We start from the raw sequence: 21,418 nt of genomic DNA, 5'->3' as shown, positions 1-21,418 counted from the left end.
GACTGCAGCGGACTTCGAGGTGAACAGCAGGTTGCATCGTCGAGGTGGAGACACGCAGTCCAGCGCACTGCGCCCGTGTATATATCTGCATATCTTTGTATACAGCACACTTTATACAGCAGATCTTCATCTTCCACTGTCTCTTTCTCTCTCTTCTCTTTCTCTGCATTCTCTCTCTCTCAGTCCTACGCTTCCGCACCGCTGCACTCTGACATGGTATCAGAGCAGTGTTGAAGGGCTGACTGAGTGCAGAACCAACCTGAAGAGGAGTTTCTATCGCGACACAAGGCTGCGTTTTCAGTGTTTGAGGGCAGGCAAGAGGGTTGCGCCTCGGAACAAGGCTGAAGCGAGCGTGGGCGCGCGGGAAAGGAGTCCAGGTGGTGGATTTGCTGCTGTTTACTGCTGTTTGACTAGGAGGAAGTTTGAGTTTTCAGCTTTCAAGTGCAAGTTTTGCTTTTTCATCGCCTCCGGCACGTGAAGAAGTTTCAGGACGCGGAAGAGCCCTAGCAGGCTGAGCTTTCACAGTCGGAGGGGACTGCTTTTGCGCTTGTAAAGGCATTACAGGTGAAGATGTCTACAGAGATTGACTTGGAGTTCCAGACGATTATGGACCGGAAGGTGCCTGTCTTACCGGTTCTTCCCGCAGATCAGAAGCTCGATGGCGACAACTACCACATCTGGCGCATGATGATGTTGGCCATTCTAGAGTCCTACGATTTGGCGGAGCTTGTACAGGAGGAGATCGACCGGCCCTCGGTGAGAGATGAATCCAAACTCTCTTCCGATGCTCGTGCGGAGTTGGCCAAGGCACAGTCTCACTGGGACAAACTGAATGCCAGGATTCGTTCCTTTCTTTTTCTGTCTTGTACTACAGCCGTGATAGCTCACATCGAGCACTTGACGGTGGCTCGGGAGATATGGCTGGAGCTTGATCAGATGTATAACCGGATGACCCTTATGAAGCGGGTTTCTTTGGAGCTACAAATGCGGACCTTGTCCATGAACAAGTCTTCTTCATTGCGGGAACACATCAACAAGCTTAGACAGCTTTAGATGCAGGTTCAAAATGCAGGGAAGTCGATTTCCTCTGAAGACATGGCGATCACACTCTTGTCCCAGTTGCCGCCACAATTCGGTGCTTTCTACTCCGCCCTCATTGCTTCGGGACGAGTGTCCACTCTTCGGTGGGAAGAGTTGGTTCCTATGGTCTTGGACCAAGAGGAACAATTGAAGGGACAGAATGCTTCCAAGTCGAAGGCACTGATAGGTCAAACCTCTCAGAAGAAGGGGAAGGACCAAAAGAAGAAGAAGGGGGATAACAAGTCAAAGAAGGACAAGGACAAGGACAAAGAATCCACATGCCATATTTGTGGAAAGACTCGCCATTGGAAGAAGGATTGCCCTGACAAAGACAAGAAGGACACCAACAAGAAGGACACGAAGGATTCTGGAGCGGTGGCTGCACCCTCATCAGCTGTGTTTCTTCATCTAGATGTCATTGAGGACTCTACACCGAATGCTTCTGATGCTGCGATCTCCCCAGGCTCGAGAGTGGATCGTTGACGGTGGTGCCTCCCGGCACATGACTCCTTCATCAGATGGTGTTGCCCAGTTGCGACCTTCGCGTGGGCAAATTCTCATTGGAGATAGCTCTTCAGTGTCTATTGTAGGACGGGGTGAGATGCAGCTTATTCCAGATGGACGTGGTGGTACCCATACCTCAGAGGTCTTGCATGTTCCAGGTTTAGGGTATCATCTTCTGTCACTTCATAAGATTTGTTCCCTTGGACTTTTGGTGGAGTTTGACAGTGATTCGGTGCGAGTCCTTAATCGTGGGTCAAGGAAGGTTCTCTCATCAGGATATGAGGAGAACGGCATCTACAAATTGAAGTCTTCTACCGCCCTCTCTACTCTTCTTCTTACCTCTCAGACACAGTCAGAACTTTGGCATGCTCGGTTTGGTCACCTTAATTATGATTATCTTCGGAGGGCGTCACGTGGACAGCTTGTTCGAGGGTTACTGGATATAGTGGTGAGCCAGCAGCCATGTGTCTCCTGCATTCGTGGGAAGCAACATAGGGATGCCATTCCCCACAAAGCTTCGCGGCGGTCTACTTCATCGATGGAGCTTGTATCTACGGATCTTTGTGGCCCTATGAGGAACGAGTCCTTACGCGGGAGCTCGTACTTCATGTTGATCGTAGATGACTACAGCAGGATGACATGGGCCTATTTCTTGGCATTGAAGTCAAAAGCTTTCTCCCACTTTAAGGATTGGCTTCTCTTTGAAGAGAACCGATCGGGCCGGAGATTGAAGACCTTGCGATCCGACAAGGGTGGTGAATTTGTTTCTAATGAGTTTGCTCGTTTTTGTGCAGAAAAATGTATTCACCAGGAGTTTGCTAATACTAACACTCCTCAAGAAAATGGCATTCTTGAACGGAAGAACCGAAGTGTGATCGAGATGGCGCGCACCATGATGGAGCACCGACAGACACCTCAATTTCTGTGGGCCGAGGCTGTGGCTACTGCAGTCCACATCTTTAACCAATCCCCCACTTCGGCCGTTGATGGGATGACACCTTTTGAGGCTTACTTTGGGACGAAGCCTGATGTTTCTTATTTTAGGGTCTTTGGGTGTGATGCCTATGTTCACATTCCCAAGGCTCACCGTGATAAATTTGAAGCAGCTTCTCGAAGACAGGTATTTGTTGGCTACACCTCCCAGTCCCAAGGCTATCGTTTGTATGATCCCGTCAAGCGGGATGTGTACACCAGTCGCGATGTGCGGTTTGTGGAAGTTCCGACCATAGCAGCGGGTGAGGAGCATCCCGTTCTTGGAGATCCAGGGGAGAGTTGGGCTCCCGCGACAATTCCTTTGGAGCCCGTGCCTTTTGATTCAGATTCTGTTTCTGATACAAAGTCTTCTGTTCCACCAATCACCCCCGCGGAGTTACCACCGGTGGATATCCCAAAGTCTTCAGCTGATGGAGAGAGACGAGGAGAGCTCCAGCCTCCTCCTCGTTGGGCCTGTGACACACTCCGTGATTCAAGGATCAAGGGGGTCCCTGAGGAATGGGGACCGCAGGATGGTCCGTGGCGGTCACACGGAGGCACCAGGCACATTCTACGGAGCTTGTTTGCTCTAACTATTGTTTGATGACCCGTGTTATGCAGGATCGAGAGCCCACCTCTGTGAAGGAGGCTTTATAGTCCGCACCATGGAAGAAAGCTATGGAAGCCGAGTTGGAGGCTATTGAAAGAAATGGCACTTGGTCACTCGTGCCACGCCCCCCGAATAAGAAGGTGATTGGCGTCAAATGGGTCTTCAAGACCAAGTACCTTAGCGACGGTTCTTTGTACAAGCACAAGGCTCGCCTTGTTGCTAAAGGTTTTGCACAGCGCCCAGGGATTAATTGTCATGATACTTTTGCCCCCACTGCTCGTATGGCGACTATTCGAGCTGTTCTTGCCTTGGATGGCCATAGGAGATGGCCTGTCTACCAGTTGGATGTGAAGTCGGCCTTCCTCAATGGTGATCTGAAGGAGGAGATCTATGTAGAGCAACCTCCTGGCTTTGGCTCTTCAGATGGGAAAGTCTACAGGTTGAAGAAGGCCTTGTATGGCCTCAAGCAGGCTCCGCATGCATGGAACGAGAAGATTGATTCGTTCCTTCAGTCACAGTTGGGATATCGGCGTTCTAAGGCCGATCCGCAGCTTTATGTACACACTTCCGAGGCTGGTTGTGTGCTTTTTGTGTTGTATGTTGATGATTTAATTGTCACAGGTGATCATGCACAGAAGGTCCAAGTGACGAAGGCAGCTTTACATCGGACGTTCCAGATGACGGACTTGGGTCTACTCCATTTCTTTTTGGGCCATGAGATTTATCAGTCTCAAAGGGGGATTTTCATCTCTCAGCAGAGATATGTACAGGAGCTCTTGGTTTCTTTTGCGATGGAGGATTGTCGGACTCTTTCTACTCCTATGGATCCGAACTGGAAGGCCACTTCCCATTCAGCTTCTCCCATGGCGGATGCTTCCCGCTATCGTCAGTTGATTGGATCATTGATTTGGCTCCTCAACACTCGTGTTGATCTTTGTTTTGCTGTTGGGCTTTTGACAGGGTTTATGAGTGAACCTCAGACGGTGCATTGGCAGGCTGCTCAGAGGATACTTCGGTATTTGAGGGGGACGTCTGATTTAGGGATTCATTATCCCGAAGGCACAGGTGGTTCAGATCTTGTACTTGCAGGTTGGAGCGACTCGGATTGGGCCGGTGATGTGGACCACAGGCAGTCTACTACAGGTTATTGTTTTACCTTGGGTGCAAGTGTTATCTCATGGAGTAGCAAGAAGCAGCCCACGGTAGCCCTTTCGTCTACTGAGGCGGAGTATCGGGCCGCGTCTTCCACCACCTGTGAGGCTGTGTGGCTTCGGAGATTGTTGGAGGAGCTTGACTGTCCCCAGACTCGTCCTACTTTGCTGCAATGCGACAATGAGAGTTGCATTGCCTTGGCACGGAATCCTGTTTTTCATGCCCGGACGAAGCACATAGAGATCCAGTACCACTTCATCAGAGAGAAGCTTCTGGATGAGACCATCACTGTGGAGTACTGCAAGAAGGAGGACAATCTTGCAGATTTGTTTACAAAGGCGCTTCCCCAGGCCCTACTTCAGAGACATTCCAGATCCCTTAGGCTTCTGCCCCGCCCAGGCTTTGAGAGGGGGTGTTAGCGATCAGAGCCAGGACTGCAGTCCAGTCGGACTGTACAGTCGGACTGCCACGTGGCAGTCCGACCTGCTGCAGTACAGTCGGTTGCATTTAATGCAGCCAACCTGCATATTTTGGCGCCCAGGTTTTTGGCTATTTATAGCCGAGTTTTCAGTCTTCTGCATACATTCTTCTGCTCGCAGATTACAGGCTGGAGGCTCGCGCAGATTCCGTCTCTGTTCGCAGATTTCAGACAAGAGATCGTGCAGACTGCAGCGGACTTCAAGGTGAACAGCAGGATGCATCGTCGAGGTGGAGACACGCAGTCCAGCGCACTGCGCCCGTGTATATATCTGCATATCTTTGTATACAGCACACTTTATACAGCAGATCTTCATCTTCCACTGTCTCTTTCTCTCTCTTCTCTTTCTCTGCGTTCTCTCTCTCTCAGTCCTACGCTTCCGCACCGCTGCACTCTGACAGTGTCCAAGTCCATATCAAGTCACCAATCTTGGCTTTTCTTGCTATGAAAGTGCCCAACAAAAAGAGAAAAGTGAACACAGAGAAAAAGGAGACAGAGAGAACGCAAATGAGAGAAGGAACAATGTGACTGCAATGGCTGGAGGTACAAAGGCTACAACAATCAGCCCCAACACATAGCTCTACACGTCAGTGTAGGCACTAGACGATAGCAAGGGGATGAGAGAATGAGGAAAGCTGGCTAAACACAAAGGATCAATGATGGACAATGAGAGTGGGAGGTCAAGCCACCTATATATAAGCAAACTGGGGCCACAACCGGTAATAAAGTGGCCAGGTCCAAAATAGGGCGCCCAAGACAGCCAAAAGTGCCCAAAAGAAATGCACTAATGTGCCCTCCATCTAAAGTGCCTAACGCACATAAAATGACAGACAGGCAACGTTAGAGCTCCTAATTTCCTCATCTGACTCAAATTGAAGCTCACAAGTAAGAGATGACTACACAAGACACACATGACAACTAACAGCCCCTCTCACATCCTAGATGTGGAAGACCACCAAAGGAGATGTGGATCCGAGGGTGGCAAGAAGAGTGCCAATGCCAATGAAGTCTGTCAATGAAGAAAGCCAGATAAGGAGCAAGACCCCCTCTCCAAATATAAAACCGAGCAAACGAAAGGCCACCAAAGGCCAATGGAAACAGAGAGGCCTTGAACGGATCACTCCGAAAACTCCAATCAGGGGGATGGGTAAGCCAAGCCACTTACCTAACTATGAGACGATAAGTGAGAAACTATAGAAGGTGCCATAAGTCACAAAAGAAAGGCCCAAAGGAGACTAGAAACCCTAAAGAAACTCCTCACAATTCTGGGAAGTCCCCCTATCAAACATAAAGGACTAGAAAATGTCAGCTCCCAAGTCTAATTGCGCTTGTTAGATCAAGCTTAGCCTGCATAGCCGGCCTCCAAACAGCCTATGCAAGAGCCTCATCAACTGTGGTAGGCTCTCTATCCTGATGAGTCTATGACATAAGAGCATAGTTCACACAGAGTGAACTATCCCGTTGGGCCTATAAGTGAGCTGATCTACGTGGACATGAAGGGGTAGCAGGAAAGTGAGAAACACCAGAATCCTACATAAGCCGTCAATACCACAAAGGAATGTGGAGAGGCTCATCCTGCTACAAGGGAGACAAGGAAGTCTCTGATACCTGTAATGCACCCATCAAAGAAAGGGACTCCCCCTCCTAAAGGGAAGGGGCATCCTCCTGATCTAAGAAAGGCTCCCCGCCTAACAAAGGATCCCTAGAAGACTCCGAAAAGGAGGCTAAAGGGATGGAAATACTTGATGAAGGAGTATCTGTCAAGGCTGGAAGGAAAGCAAGGGTAGATGGAGGAGTAGGAGGGGGAGGAGCCAATGACCAGGGAAGGGTGCTAATAGGGGACCTCGAAGAAAGTAGAGGAACTGAGGATGGGGGAGGGTGAGGACGAGGTATCACTTGCACAAGAACCATCAACCAGATCGTCGGAGAATGCAACCTCATTGAAGAACACATATGGACTTGCCTCAATGATGTGTTATAGAGCCAATAGCCCTTCGTGGCCATACTATATCCCACAAAGAGAAGCTTCCGTGACTTCAAGTCAAGCTCCGTCTGCCTCTTTTTGTCCACATGGACATATGCCTCGCACCCAAAGATGTAAAAATGGGACACAAAAAGCCTCTTCCCAAAGAAAGCCTCGTAGGGGGTCATGTCCGCCAAAGCAGAAGTTGGAGAGTGGTTGCGGATGTGAACTGTTGTAGCCACAACCTCACCCCAAAGGGAACGTCGGAGGCCCCGATGCTCCAACATGGATCGGGCCATCTCCAACATGGTCCAATTCGCCTGCTCTACCACAACATTCTCAGATGGTGTGTTTGGATGGGAGTACTCCACCCGAATCCCATGATCCCTGCAAAACTTAGAAAAGAGGTTAGAAGTAAACTCGCCGCCGTGATCTACTCATACGCCTCAAACCTTGGAAGTTGTTTGCCTCTCTACAAACACCTTCCACTCACAGAAACGGGAATACGCATCGCTCTTATATTCCAAAAAATAAGGCCACTCAACGTCTGAGTCATCAACAATCAACATCAAATACTTGGCCTTCCCAAGGAGGCTATGCCCTTAGGGCAGCAAAGGTCGGTATGAACCAACTCAAGCAATGAAGAAGCCCGTCATGTGGCAACCTGGGGATGTGGCTACTGATGTTGTGTGCCCCTCGAGAAACTAGGGCAAAGGGTGTGAATAGGAGGGAAATCATGAAGGCCCTCCACCATCTCCGAGAAGCCCGTCAAATTGTGTCCATATTCAGATGACCATAACGAGCATGCCAAAGCAGCCCAAGCTTGTAAGAAGACCTCCCGATGAAGGCTGTGAGTGTGTAAAGCCCACCTTTCCGTGTACCACTCCAAAGAGTAGCTCCCGCAAACTCATCCTCCACAGTCATTGCATCTCTAGTGAAGACTACGCAAGTACCTAGTTAGGTAAGACCATAAACATATAAGAGATTGAAGCCCAGCTCCGAAACGTGAACTCCGACAGAAGAAGATTGTCTATTTAGTAAGAGAGGGATGGTCCCTACGCCACAAGTTGGAACCGTAGAGTTGTCACCGTACAGTGGCTGGGAGCGCGAGGATCGAGACAGTCAATGGTTGCTAGCGGCAGCGAGACAGAGAGTTAGAGAGAGTAGAGTAGAGAGTGTGCACAATTTGTGGATACAATGACGAATGTACCACTTTAGGTTTTTAGATAGATATATATGTGTAAGTACAAGTGCTAAGGGTGTGTTCACACCCGAGCACATTAAAAGGCACGAGGGCTTTTATTCCCAACAACCTCCCACCTAAAGGCAATGTGCCTTAAGAGGAGAAAAGAATCAGCTAAGTCTAGGTATGTACAAAGCTGAAATACATATATCTATCCAACTCCCATCATCTGTCAGCAATGAGCAAACCGCTCTACTAGAAGACCCTTTGTGAGAAGGTCTACAGGATTATCATCTGTATGCACTTTAACAAGCTCAATGCTCTTGCTGTCAAGTACATCTCTAATGAAGCGGTACTTCACCTGTATGTGCTTTGTCTTCGCATGAAAGACAGGATTCTGTGCTAGCATGATAGCACTTTGGTTGTCACAATGGAGAACAGGTAACTCTGTAATGCTAAGCTCTCCCACCAAACGTGAAAGCCATAAAGCCTCCTAGCATGCCTCAATGGCAGCCACATACTCTGCCTCTGTAGTAGACAATGCAGCACACTTTTGTAGCCTGGAGATCCAAGAGACAGTTCCTCCTATGAAAGTAAACATATACCTTGAAGTGGAATTTCTGCAATCCGCATGACCAACATAGTCTGCATCCGTAAAGCCAACAACAGATGCCTTCTGCTTTCCAAAGCAAATGCACAACTCCTTTGTGCCTTTGAGATATCTCATAATACCTTTCATTGCTTCCCAATGCTTTTTACCAGGGTTTGCCATGTATCTGCTAACCACTCTCACTGCAAAGGCAATGTCAGGACGTGTAGCGACCATAGCATAGATCAAACTGCCAACAGCTGAAGCATATGGTATCGTAGACATTTCAGCCTTCTCATCATCAAATGTAGGGTTGTTCTCTGCACTGAGTTTCACATATGGAGGCAATGGAACACCAATTGTTTTCCCCGCCTCCATATTAAAGCGCTGCAAAACCTTGGAGATATACTCCTGCTGAGATAGATAGAGCAATCCTTTCAACCTATCTCTGAGTATTCGCATGCCACGAATGTGATTTGCATCACCAAGATTATTCATGTCAAAGCTGCCATGAAGACTTTGCTTCAGTGAGTCCGAGGCATGAGTATCCCTGCCAACAATCAGCATGTCATCTATATACAGAACCAAGATAATCACGCTACCATCTGCTACCTTCTTGGTACACAAGTAGTGATCCACTTGACTTCTATGGAAACCTTGAGATATGCATTTACAAGACTTTGGAAGGATTGTGATGTATTGCTTGGAATGCCATGGTGTCGCCATATATATGCAGTGATTGATTCTCATGCAAAAGAGATCACTATTCAACAAGGAAAAGACACTTACACTTGATATAAAGTTAAAAGGAGAATTTGTCCCTGCTGTATCTGCAGCTACCATTTCTAAAGTAATGAAAAATTATCTTTCAGCATACTTGGTTTTTACTAAGGATAAAGATGATAGTGAGAATGTTGGAAATACCACTAAGATAGAGAAGGATCGCATGTTATTTCTAAAAATGTATGCTGATTACTTCTCTCATTCACTTTCAAGGCAGCTACCACCTGAACAGCCTAAAAATCATGGCATAGATCTTATTTCAAGAAGTAGCCCATCTAAAAACAAAGTCAGAGCAACCCAGCATGAGGAGATTATGAGTTAGGTCGATGAGCTCTTAACAAAAGGGTTGATTCAACCTAGCTCATCTCCTTTTTGTTCTCCAGTGCTTTTGGTGCAAAAAAAGGATGGATGGTTCATAGTGTATGTGAATTGATTATCATGCCCGGAACAAGATCACGATAAAGAATCGATTTCTAATCCCCCGAATCAATGTTGTTATGGATAGATTGCAAGGGGCAGCCATATTCAGCCGTATAGATTTGAAAAGTGGATATAATCAAATACACATTAGACTGGAGGATGTGCCTAAGAGAGCTTTCAGGACATCTTTTGGGTTATGTGAGTTTCTTGTCGTGCCTTTTGGGCTTATGAATGCTCTTGCTACTTTTAATCGCATGATGAATCGCATTTTCAAGCCACATAAAGGATTTGTGGGCACCTTTTTTAATGACATGATTGTCTATTCAAAGAATAAGGAAGAGCATAGAAGACACTTGGACACTCTGTTCAATGAACTGCGTAAATATAGATTAGTTAGCAATGACAAGAAAAGTTAATCCTTTTTCCATGAAATCCACTTTTTAGGGACATATTGTATCAATTGATGGTATTCACATGAACCTTGTAAAGGTTGAGACAATCCAATCATGGCCACCTTTGAGAAATGTATAAAGATCCACAAATTCTTGGGTTTTATGTTCTTATTATAAGAAGTATGTATGCAAGTTTGCTGAAACTGCATCCCCATTGCATGCTTTACAGAAGAAGAATGTGTCATTTAGATGGACAACAATGGAAATTTGAACATTTAAAAAGTTAAACAAAAAGATAACTTCAGATCTTGTGCTTATGTTGCCTAATCTAAGGTCATTCACCGTTCAGTGTAATGCATGTGGTAATAGCATTGGGGCTATTCTTATGTAGGATGGCCGTGTCATGGCTTATGAAAGCCAAATTTTCCACGGTACAAAGAAAAATTTGCAGGTCTATGAGAAAAAGCTCTTGGCTATAATTCATGCACTGTCAATGTGGAAACATTATTTGTTAGGGGTTGATTTTATAGTGCAAACAGATCATCAAACTTTGAGGTACTTTCTAACACAGACAAAGTTGTTAACAAACATATGAGATGGGCAAATTTTCTCTCTATATTTCATTTTCAGATTGTACATATTGATGGTAAAAAGAATGTTGTGACTAATGCATTGCCACGTAAGCCACAAATTTCAAATGTCAACATGGTTTATCACACTAAATTAGATACCATAAAGGAGCAATATGCTACTAATTTGAACTTTGCTAATGTTTATGATCAACTTTGCAATGGCCAAAGGCATGACCACTCTGTGCTTAGAGATGGATTTCTAATGATGCAACTATGTGTCACAAAGCAGTTGAAACCTAAAGTTATCACTGAAAGTCATGCTCCTCCATATGCACGACACAGAGGGATTGATGCCACAGTCAAGACAAAGGAGCATTTCTATTATTGTCTAGCTTTGAGACATGATATAGAGCACTTTGTTAGGATATGCATTGTATGTCAGAAGATAAAGTAAGATAGGCAAAAGATACCGGACTTATTGCAACCCTTGCCCATTCCAAATAGACCTTGGTAGAGCATTGTAATGGATTTTATTTTTGAGCTTCCTAGGACACCTACAAAAAATGATGCAATATGGACTATCATTTGCAGGTGTAATAAACAAGCTCATTTCATTTCGATGAGAAAGAAATTGAAGACTCATCATATGGCACGATTGTTTTTGCAACATATCTTTGAGTATCATGGTATGCCAGAGTCGATTGTCAATGATCAAGACCCTAGGATAACCAGTTTATTTTGAAAAGGGTTGTTTGAGAATATAGGTCACACTGAAATTCACTTCGTCCTTCCATCCACAAACAAATGGTCAGTTTGAGAAAGCCAATTCCACAGTATTGAATCTTTTGAGGTGCTATGTTTTAGACCACAAGACACTGTGGAAACAATAATTGCCATTAGTTGAGTTTGCATACAACAATACAGTGCATAGTTCCACTGGTAAAGCTCCATTTCAGGTAGTTGAGGGTCGCAAGAACATACCACCTATCCTGCAAACTAAGGGTAACATATTTTAGACTAATCATTTATGTGAAAAACTTAGATACATCCCATACAAAAATAAAATATGCACTTTAAATATCACAGAAAAAGCAAAAGAAAATAGTTGATCCTCGTAGACGTGCTTTGCAGTTTTGCAAACGGCGATTATATATTGCTATGTTTTAAAAAGATGAGGCTGAAAAAGATGAAAGGAAAAGAGAGGTTGAAACCAACCTTTCTCCTCGAATAGGGTGGTAAATAACTTGATTAAGCACTAATTACAACAAGCATAAAATTCAAGTAATCTGAAAATGCATACTTTACCACCTTAATCTTAGACATTGAATACCCTATTGGCCCCAAAACTAGCACTCCTTTCGACATTTCTTTATCTTTTATTGCAAATAAAAGGAGTACAACTGAGATTCTCCGCTAATCTAAGTGCCTCTTGCTGTCAAGAGGAACCAGCAAGCCTCCAAACCAATTTGCCCTTTGGTTTGCTTAGAGATTAACCTTCACCCTGCTCCTTAAAGACAAATTTAGCTCTAAATCTGATATTGATTGGCTGGCCTCTTGAATCTCCTTGAAATTTGTCAATTTCAATTGCTGGAATTCAAGTCCTATGCCCTCAATTCTGAGCACGCATCTCGAGGTAGCTGTCAAACCCTAATTTTTGTTGTAAATTAGAGTTTAAAAGATTGAGTGAAATCTATTCCCCTCGTGGCTCAAACTACTAAAAAATGTTAAGATAGCTTGAGAGGTGGTGGCTAGGGGATGAGAGAGAATACTGTAAAGAGAGAAATTTCAGAGTTTCATCGTGACAAATGTTGAAAAACTATTGCTGCCCTACTCAAATAGCCATGGAAGTTATCACCTACAACTTAGGACCACCAAAAAGACTACTACCACCTCCTATGTACTGTCACTTGCACCAACAAGACCTTGGGCTGCTATCACCTGCTCTTAACTAGAGCTCCAAATTGTTGTTACTTGCTATAGGACTTGTCCATGGTGGCCGCAATCCACATCAATAGCATCTTCTAGCTCTCTAACAACCTTCTTCTTTCTCACAATGACTAGAATAGACTTCCACTAGCCCCTAAAAACGTTTTTCCCACTTGCATGGTCAAGTTTTGCCAAGTGGCAACCTTCTAATCTCATTTTCGAGAATTATCCAACTTATTAAATAAAAAATTAGTCTAGTATTAAAAAAAGTAATTCTACCAGCCAATAATTAAATTGGCAAAGCCAATTTGTCATTCAAGTACCCCTAAACAACTATTGACTCTTAGATTAGCATTAATTAATTAATTAATGTCTAGTCCCTAATATCACCATTGACATTAGTGGCCAATAGATTCATTTCTCTGACCAATAGATTCATTCCTCTAGGTCCAAATTTGACACTAGGTATCACCAAGCACCTGTCAAGCATAACTTATTACAACTTTTGCCTTTGGCACGAATTGATATCTTGGGGTCTTGGGTCCCACATTATGAAATAATTAACTTACACCTCGCATATACAAGTGACATTCACACATTTGATTGACTTTTAATCAAATACTAAGCATGAAGAAAAATCCAAACATAGAAGTGACTGAAACAAAGCTACCTGTATGACATGCTGAAGCCTAAGCAGACAAGAAATTACTTTATACTTTCTCAAGAAGAAGATGGAAAGACTCTCAACTGTCTTCAGTTTTCCTTCTGCAATTCTGAGAAGGCATAACTAGTAATCAGATGGACTGTTTTTTTTCTGATTTAAATTCACCTTGAGTTTACCATTTTAAACTTCTGTGAGATGTATGCAAATGAGTATGGTTATTACCACGACTCTAAGACTATATTTTTACATCAATTTGGAATTAATTCATTATCAATTGGTGGACATAAGCTTTTGCCTCAGTTTTAAGATCAAATTCTAATCACTTTCAGTTAAGTTTTTGATCGGTTTGAGAATTGTTTATGGTCACTTTGGATTCAATTTTTGCATCATTGCTGACCAGTTTTTACAATGAGTTTGTGATCAGTTTGGGATCACATTTGTAGCAATTTATGATCAATTCTTAGATCAGCAAATGATTACTATATGATCAGATTATGCTTAGTTTTCAATGCTTTAAAGTTGGTTCCATGGACAACAGCATGTTAGTGAATGCCATTGTAGTTTCAGCCATGGTTTATGCTAAGAATATGCTTTACTATGATTGTGAGGTCAAGACAGTTGAGAAATATAAGTTACGGATGCATCCGATGGATTTCTCGCAACAGTTCTAGACGGTTTTTCAAATTTATATCATGTTTTCCTAGTTGGAAATTTTCAGCAAGTTTGGGGCACGTAGCATGGTTAGACAACAATGGTCAATGTTGTGACTATGATGCCTTGTGGAAATTCCAATGCAGTATGCTTTTTCTTTGACACAATGCAATGTAATCTAAGACAATTGCAAGGATTTTGAATGGGAGTTCTATCACAGGGACATGAAATTTTGAGATGCTGATCTTGCCGATAACATTTGATTAAGATATTAATCAAATATGCAAGGTTGTTTAGCACATGTAATACACATGGCAGTCACTTCATGATAACAGGCCCAAGACCTGAAGGATGCACTGGGTATCAAAGGCAAAAGTTGTGATAAGTTATGCCAATTGGATTTTGATGGTCAGTTGGTGTCAATTTTAACCCTAGGACAATTGTTTGGCCAATGAGTGTCACTAGTGGCATTAGAGACTAGCATAATTAATTAATTAATGCTAGTCTAAGGATCAACACACATTAGAGACAACTCCATGTTGCAAATGGTCTAACTAATTTAATTATGTATGGAATATTTAATTTTGGGTAAGATTCAAAGAGTTGAAAATAATTTTTAAGGTTATTTAATTTTAAAAATTAATTAAATGGTTGGATAATGCTAACAATCGGGTTTAGAAGGCTACCACTTTGCAAAAATACCCATATAAACTAAAGAAACGTTTTTGGGAGTTCAGTCCCAACCATTCAATCAACTTATAGCTTGTGTGAGAGAGAGAGAGAGAGAGAGAGAGAGAGTAGAGATGGTGGTCCATTTTCTAATCAAAGAACAATAATTTGCTATAGAAGACAGCCATCTAGGGGCCTCAACAAACAAGGGAGAGCAAGGAGACACCTTCCAAAAGCTAGTAACATTAATGATCAAGTGACAACATTTTGGAGGTGCATAGCAATAGGTGACTGCATTAAATGTAAGCTCAAGGAGGCAGCAAGCAGATTTTAGGATTTTCTCGCAAAGAAAATTAGATTTTTCTCTCATCTTGACTTTCTCTCATCTTCTCCGACCCATTCTCAAGAGATCTCAACCAAATTTCGTGGACAGCAAAGGAATCTTTGTCGTAAACCCTAAATTTTTGAAAAATTTTGGGTTAAGCAACCACCTTGAGACTTGTGCCACCAAGATAAGGCATTCTAAACTAAAATCAACACCTACAATAATTTGTTGTATTATCAAAGGATTTCATATGCCCAACCATCCATTGTAAATTTGGAGCAGCATTTGGCCAGTTGAGATCCAATTAGAGCAAGTCTTGGGTGAAAATCAAGGAGCAAATTTTCCAATTTATTTGTTAATTGTTGGATTAACAAGGGGCTTTTGGATCAACCAAGGAGATTATGGTATCTCGACTTAGAATACATCCATTGGCAATTGAAGTTACAGAAATACCGAAAAGGGCACCAATTTTGGGGCCAACGAGGTGTCTATTGTCCAAGATTATTTAGGTAAATTGTACATTTCAATTTATGTTTATTGTTGATTGTTGTAATTAAGTGCTTGGCTAAGAAATTACCACCCTTTCCAAGAAGGAATGCTAGTTTTAGGTGTGCTTAACCCACTCTAGCATGCACCAACTCATATATGAGCTGTCAATACTGCTAACACTTCCTTAACTCCAATGGAATCAAAGGACTGCATTATGCTCCCTCAACAATTGTTCTTCAACATTTACCTTTGATATCCTACTGCCGAAGGATTGTGTTTCGCTCCCTTCACTGTGCAGATTCCCTACATATACTGCCGTCTAATGGAATAAGAGAGTACAGTTATCTTCAAAGCTTTTGCTTTGTTGTATCAACTTTGTTCGCTTAGTATGATTCAGTGTTTCATCATCTTCTTTTGTGCTTTCTAAGTTTCTCTTCTGTCTTAACGTTTGCCTTACACACACTGTGTTTCTCCCCGCAAACCCTACTCTCTGGTTTGCTTTCACCCCAGTCATCGAGAGAGAGAGAGAGAGAGAGAGAGAGAGAGAGAGAGAGAGAGCTTTGAAGTGATAGGGTTGTTGATGTGTCTAAAGAACTGAATCTTTGGACAACCCAATTTCTCAAATCTTGTGCAACGACATACGAAAGTTCTCATTTGCTTTTTGCACTTCTAGGGTTGTTGACACATATGGACTGTGTGGATGCCTTCATTTTTTATTCTGCTTTTGGAGTGCACAATTATATCACCCGTTTGAAAGACCTCCTCCATTGGAAACTTGACATCATTGACCTACCAAATATTCTTTCTCAATAGGTTTTGCTTTCTTGACACACTACAATCTCTTTAGTTTCTTTGTCAATCCTATAGACTATTTATAATGTAGCCAAGTTGCACTTCTGAATTTTGTAATGCTTACCCTTCACAGAAAGAGAGAGACAAAGTACTCTCTTGCAAGTACACAACAATCTAATAGATTGATGTGATAGATATGTGCAATGAAAGTACAACTAATAGGGCTCCAATATGTAGGCTGAAGTATTTACCAACATCTTTGACCCTTTTTTAATGCTAAGTAGTGAAAAAGGTGTTCACGCCCTAAACACAGACTCTTACACACAAATAATGTGTATTCACATACACAAAATTATAAAATAACTAACATTATGTATCTATCCAAGTGCACACCCTTTGTGCTGGTTTTCAACATCCTCAACTACTTCTTCGGCTCTTCATAGTGCCAATTCTTGAGACACGGAGACCTTGTGGTCCTCTATCGGTCTTTGAGCATCCTTATACATTCATGCATTCATCTATAACGTTTCTTTCATTAACCCTGAGCTTCTCATGGTTGTGTTAGCAGAGTATTTGTCAGCTCATGTGTGAGTCTGAGCTTGATCTGGGCTGGGCATTTTTATTAGGTATTTTAGGTATTTTTCTGGTGTGGCATTTTATGCCAGTGGAGCATTTTTATACACCAGTCGGCCAGCATTAATGCAGTCCGACCAGCATTATTGCTCCCCACTTTTTCAGCCTATTTATACTCAGTGCTCCTCCTCAGTCAGTATCATCATCTTCACCATCTGCAGATTCTGTGGAGAGAGGAGCCAGTGCCAGTGCCAGTGCCCACGCAGCCAGTGACTCACTGTTGTATGTGACTGTCTTGTGTTCAGATATATGGATTCCATTTCCCGTGCATACATCTGAGTTCTCATCTGTATCGTGTTCTTTTCTTTTCTCTTTTTTCTCTTTTTGTCTTGTGTTTCAGCAGTTTATTTCAGCACATGTTTATGCTTCCACCGCTGCTCCACTTCTGACATGGTATCAGTTTTCAGGATTTGTGATTCTGCTGTGTTTTATTGCTGATTTCAAGACTGTTTTCCCCTTTTCTGCTCAGGCGGCTGCTGCTCAATACAGACGACCTGTTTGACTTGCGTTTTTTACCGTTTTGTCATCACCTGCTGCCTAAGCACCCTCTGCTGCCTGCGTTTTTCATCTGCAGCTGCTGGCAACAGTTTTCTCCCTGTTTTTCTCTAGTTTACAGCCTGCGTTTTGCTGATTCAACGTCTCTCGTGGCTGGGTGACTGTTAATTCAGGCCGTTTTTGCTGTTTTTGGCAGTTTTTGACTGATTTTTTGACTTTCTGCACCAGATTTTGTCTTCTATTGATCAGATTTTGGGTTCTATTGCATGTGAACTCTCATTTTCTGCAGTCTGTGCTTGTGTTTTGGCTGTGTTTCCTCTCTACATTCCATCTCTTCTCTACTTCTCTTCTTATCCTCTCCATATGGCTCCTCCATGCACTTCCACTGATGATAAGTTACATGGACCTGATTATCTCACATGGAATGCTGTCATGAAAGCTTGGTTTGTGCAGAAGCGGTTATGGTACATCGTCTGTGGAGCTATTCCTCGACCTCTTCGTCCTTTTCCTCTTCCTGAAGACTTTGATGAGGACAACCATGAGGAAGCGGTGCTCACATGGGACTCGGACGATGCCCCTGCTTACTCGGCGTTGCTTCGGTGTATTTCTAAAGCGGTTTTACCGGCGGTTACCTCCTATAGGACATCTCCTGAAGTATGGCAAAAGTTGCAGCAGATGTACGAGGCACCTTCCACCATGCGGGCAGTCACACTTTATGGCTAGCTCCAGCAGACGAAGTTTGAGCCGAAAGATACTATTCAGTCTTTTCTTCTTCGTGTTACGCAGGTACAGGACCAGCTTCGGCACATGCAATCTGCTCTTCCCGAGGCGCATCTCGTCGGAACGGTCCTCTACAAGCTCCCCCCGGAGTTTGATGGAGTGGCCAATGCTTTGCGGGCGCAAACATCATCGACTCCTGTCAGTTTTACACATATGACCTCGATGCTTCTTGAGCATGAGACATCCTCGAGATTACAGGGGCGGCTTCTAGCACATTATGGAGGTGAGGCTTATGTAGCTTTAGAGAGAGGTTTCGGGAAGAAGAAGTCGAAGGCCCAGTGTTACCACTGTGGCAAGAAGGGACATTTGCGGAAGGACTGCAAGACGTTAGCGGCTTCCAGGAAGGAGCAGAAGACGGAGCGGGATGTTGACTCTACCGATGAGTCCTCTCCTTCATCAGATTCCAACTCAGATCCTCCGACCAAGGTGAAGTTCAAGGCGCGGAAGGGATCCTCTTCTTCGGATCGCGGGAAGGGCTTGGTGGCCCCTTCCTCGGCTGCTTTCTAGTGGTGGTGATGAGGTCATCCCTCACGACTCTCGTGCCAGAGAGGGAGTGTGAGCGGGTGTTCAGATGGGGCAGTCGCGTCTCATCTATACTTTTATACAGGTGCACAGGTTCCAGAGAGGGAGGTCCCTGACGCATCGACTTCAGTCTGGCGGAAACAAATCCTGGAGCTAGGATTGATATCCAGGTTCATGCTAAGCTGGTTATTTGATAGAGAGCGGGAGGCTTTCGTCTGGAGCTCACATGAGGGGACACTTTGGCGGTCTGGCCAAAGACGGGGAATCCATGGTCATCTATGTTCAGGGGCATTTTTGACAGGATGGTCTTGTATGCTACTGCGAGACATTGGTGATGGACACAGAGACATGCTATGATCTTCTCTATTTTCAGGTGTTTGGTACAATCGACATCGACATCAGGTTCTCTCCGAGGCACCTTGGTGGTGGCTTGATCACTTATTGCTTGGGTATCCATGGTTCTACTTGGTGGTTCTATGTTGTATAGTTTCTGATCCCTTTTCCTTGTACTATTGTATTGTATCAGATCACCCGTGATCTGAGAGAGGGTGTTAGCAGAGTATTTGTCAGCTCATGTGTGAGTCTGAGCTTGATCTGGACTGGGCATTTTTATTAGGTATTTTAGGTATTTTTCTGGTGTGGCATTTTATGCCAGTGGAGCATTTTTATGCACCAATCGGCCAGCATTAATGCAATTCGACCAGCATTATTGCTCCCCACTTTTTCAGCCTATTTATACTCAGTGCTCCTCCTCAGTCAGTATCATCATCTTCACCATCTGCAGATTCTGTGGAGAGAGGAGCCAGAGCCAGTGCCAGTGCCAGTGCCCACGCAGCCAGTGACTCACTATTGTATGCGACTGTCTCGTGTTCAGATATATGGATTCCATTTCCCGTGCATACATCTGAGTTCTCATCTGTATCGTGTTCTTTTCTTTTCTCTTTTTGTCTTGTGTTTCAGCAGTTTATTTCAGCACATGTTTATGCTTCCACCGCTGCTCCACTTCTGACAAGTTGTTCATACGATCTTCTACGTTCTCTATTTGCCTTATCACTTCCTTACATCTAAGGGATAAAAGTATGGACTCTAGAAAAAAGGAAAGGGGGGTGGGGGGGAGCGGGGGAGTGGGGGAGGCGCACGCATGCATGCAGTATCATTCTAACTCTCATGGCTACAATTTAAATGCTCATATGTCTAGGTGAAACTGATTCCTGCAAGTCTTTTTAAAAAATATGAAAAGACATGAAAACCTCTGATTTGAGCTTCATTGGCAGCTGGAATGGCAAGTTTTGCATCTCCCTCAGCATTTGCAACAGCCCCATTGGAAGAATCTCGTGCCTGCGGTGGTGGCAAATCTTTTATGGCCTGGTACTCAGTATTTATCTGCAACAAGCCAAAAGGAAATTAAATTTGTGGTTTGAACCAGCATGTTCAGGCAATCAACTGTTCAGATGATAGTATGAAATCAAACCTTGCAAGCTTTTCGAATTCTCAAACTGGATTGTTCACACAGACATGCAAACAAGAACAAAAACAGAAGATCGTCAGCTCACGTTAGATAGCATCCTCCTAATCCAAGCTACCATTATCAATTGTCATGCAGTTAGTCCCTTTATTTGGCGCTACAAAAGATGCAAAGATAATTGAGTTTAATCATCGTTTACTGTCAGCAATTCCAAAATAACCAGTGTTACTTCCACTAGAAGGGTACTATCTGGTGGTTCAAAGTTGCTCAGTGAATACTTTCTTTCCTCCTTACGTTTCCAACGTTAAGGACATGACGAACCTTTCATTCCATATGCAGCTAGCATTCTAATGGTAGAAAAATTTATATTATTCTCTTTGTGATGTATTAGTCCATTATGGACACCCGATACGTGCAAAGTGGTTTTAATATATTTTATACTATTCGCTCCGGATGTAACAAGTTCATTGTAAACACCCGATCACATTATGCGACCACTCTGACCATGCAAACTCTTAGCCAAATCTTCTACCAACATGTATACTGGCAAGACAAAAAACAAATGTACTCTACACAACGGAGTAATATGGAAGTGGCCCGCTAGCGAGTGTTATTTGATCGCTCGGGAGCCTCAAACCTAACAAATATCGTTAACGGAGGGGAGGAAGGGAGAAAGCACCTCTCGAGATTTGGGGGCGGGCGCTCGGCATGACAACTTGCAAAGAGGTCGAAGGTTCGTTTGAGAGACTTGATGCTGAGCTTCTTGATGGACTGCGGCTCCACCGACTGGACGAGAGTAGTAGCCGCAGGCATTTTGCAGAGCTCCTCTCTCTCTCTCTCTCTCTCTCTCTCTCTCTCTCTCCCGCTCTCTGTGTCTGTGTCTGTATATCGTCGGTTGCGCTGAGCCTTGCGCTCGAAAGCTAAGAAGCTCGGGAGTCGGCGACCAGAATTAAAAAAGCACATAGCCTCGACAAAAAAAAGCGACGCTTACTTTCACGTGAATTGCACACAATTTCGATAAAATGCTTTGTAAATTTGGAAATAATATTTTGTCACAAAATGGCCCACATACAGACTTTAATTCAAAAACCCTTTCGATTTTACTAATCAGAAGGTTTTCCATGAACGCTTGTCCAAGAAACTGTTTTTCATGAACACTAGTTTGTGATTAGACTTTGTAACTTTATAAATGTATACTAGCATTTTGCACGCACGAAATGTTAGCTGTTGCCAAGCAAAGTTACCGTGCGATTTCGCTCAACAATCCATTTCTCATCTTTCTCTCTCCTCTTTTCCATCTCTGTTTTTA

General features: G+C 43.7%; 1 protein-coding gene across 1 annotated transcript in view; it reads right to left on the bottom strand.

The window, feature by feature from the left end:
* Window positions 1-21,065, bottom strand: part of LOC148032920 (protein pleiotropic regulatory locus 1-like) — a 34,951-nt gene extending 13,886 nt beyond the window's left edge. Inside the window, exons 1-3 of the mRNA XM_087683614.1 lie at window positions 20,789-21,065; window positions 20,116-20,140; window positions 19,895-20,027 (exon numbers count right to left, since the gene is read on the bottom strand). Of these exons, the coding sequence (XP_087539740.1) occupies window positions 19,895-20,027; window positions 20,116-20,140; window positions 20,789-20,922 (292 nt within the window). The 5' untranslated portion in view covers window positions 20,923-21,065. The remainder of the gene's footprint in view (window positions 1-19,894; window positions 20,028-20,115; window positions 20,141-20,788) is intronic.
* Between the last annotated feature and the right edge of the window lie 353 nt (window positions 21,066-21,418).

Source organism: Lygodium microphyllum, chromosome 8 (genome assembly GCF_053477565.2).
Source record: "Lygodium microphyllum isolate KBCC chromosome 8, Lygodium_microphyllum_v1.1.10, whole genome shotgun sequence".
Taxonomy (NCBI): domain Eukaryota; kingdom Viridiplantae; phylum Streptophyta; class Polypodiopsida; order Schizaeales; family Lygodiaceae; genus Lygodium; species Lygodium microphyllum.
This window is presented reverse-complemented; position numbering and strand designations above follow the sequence as displayed.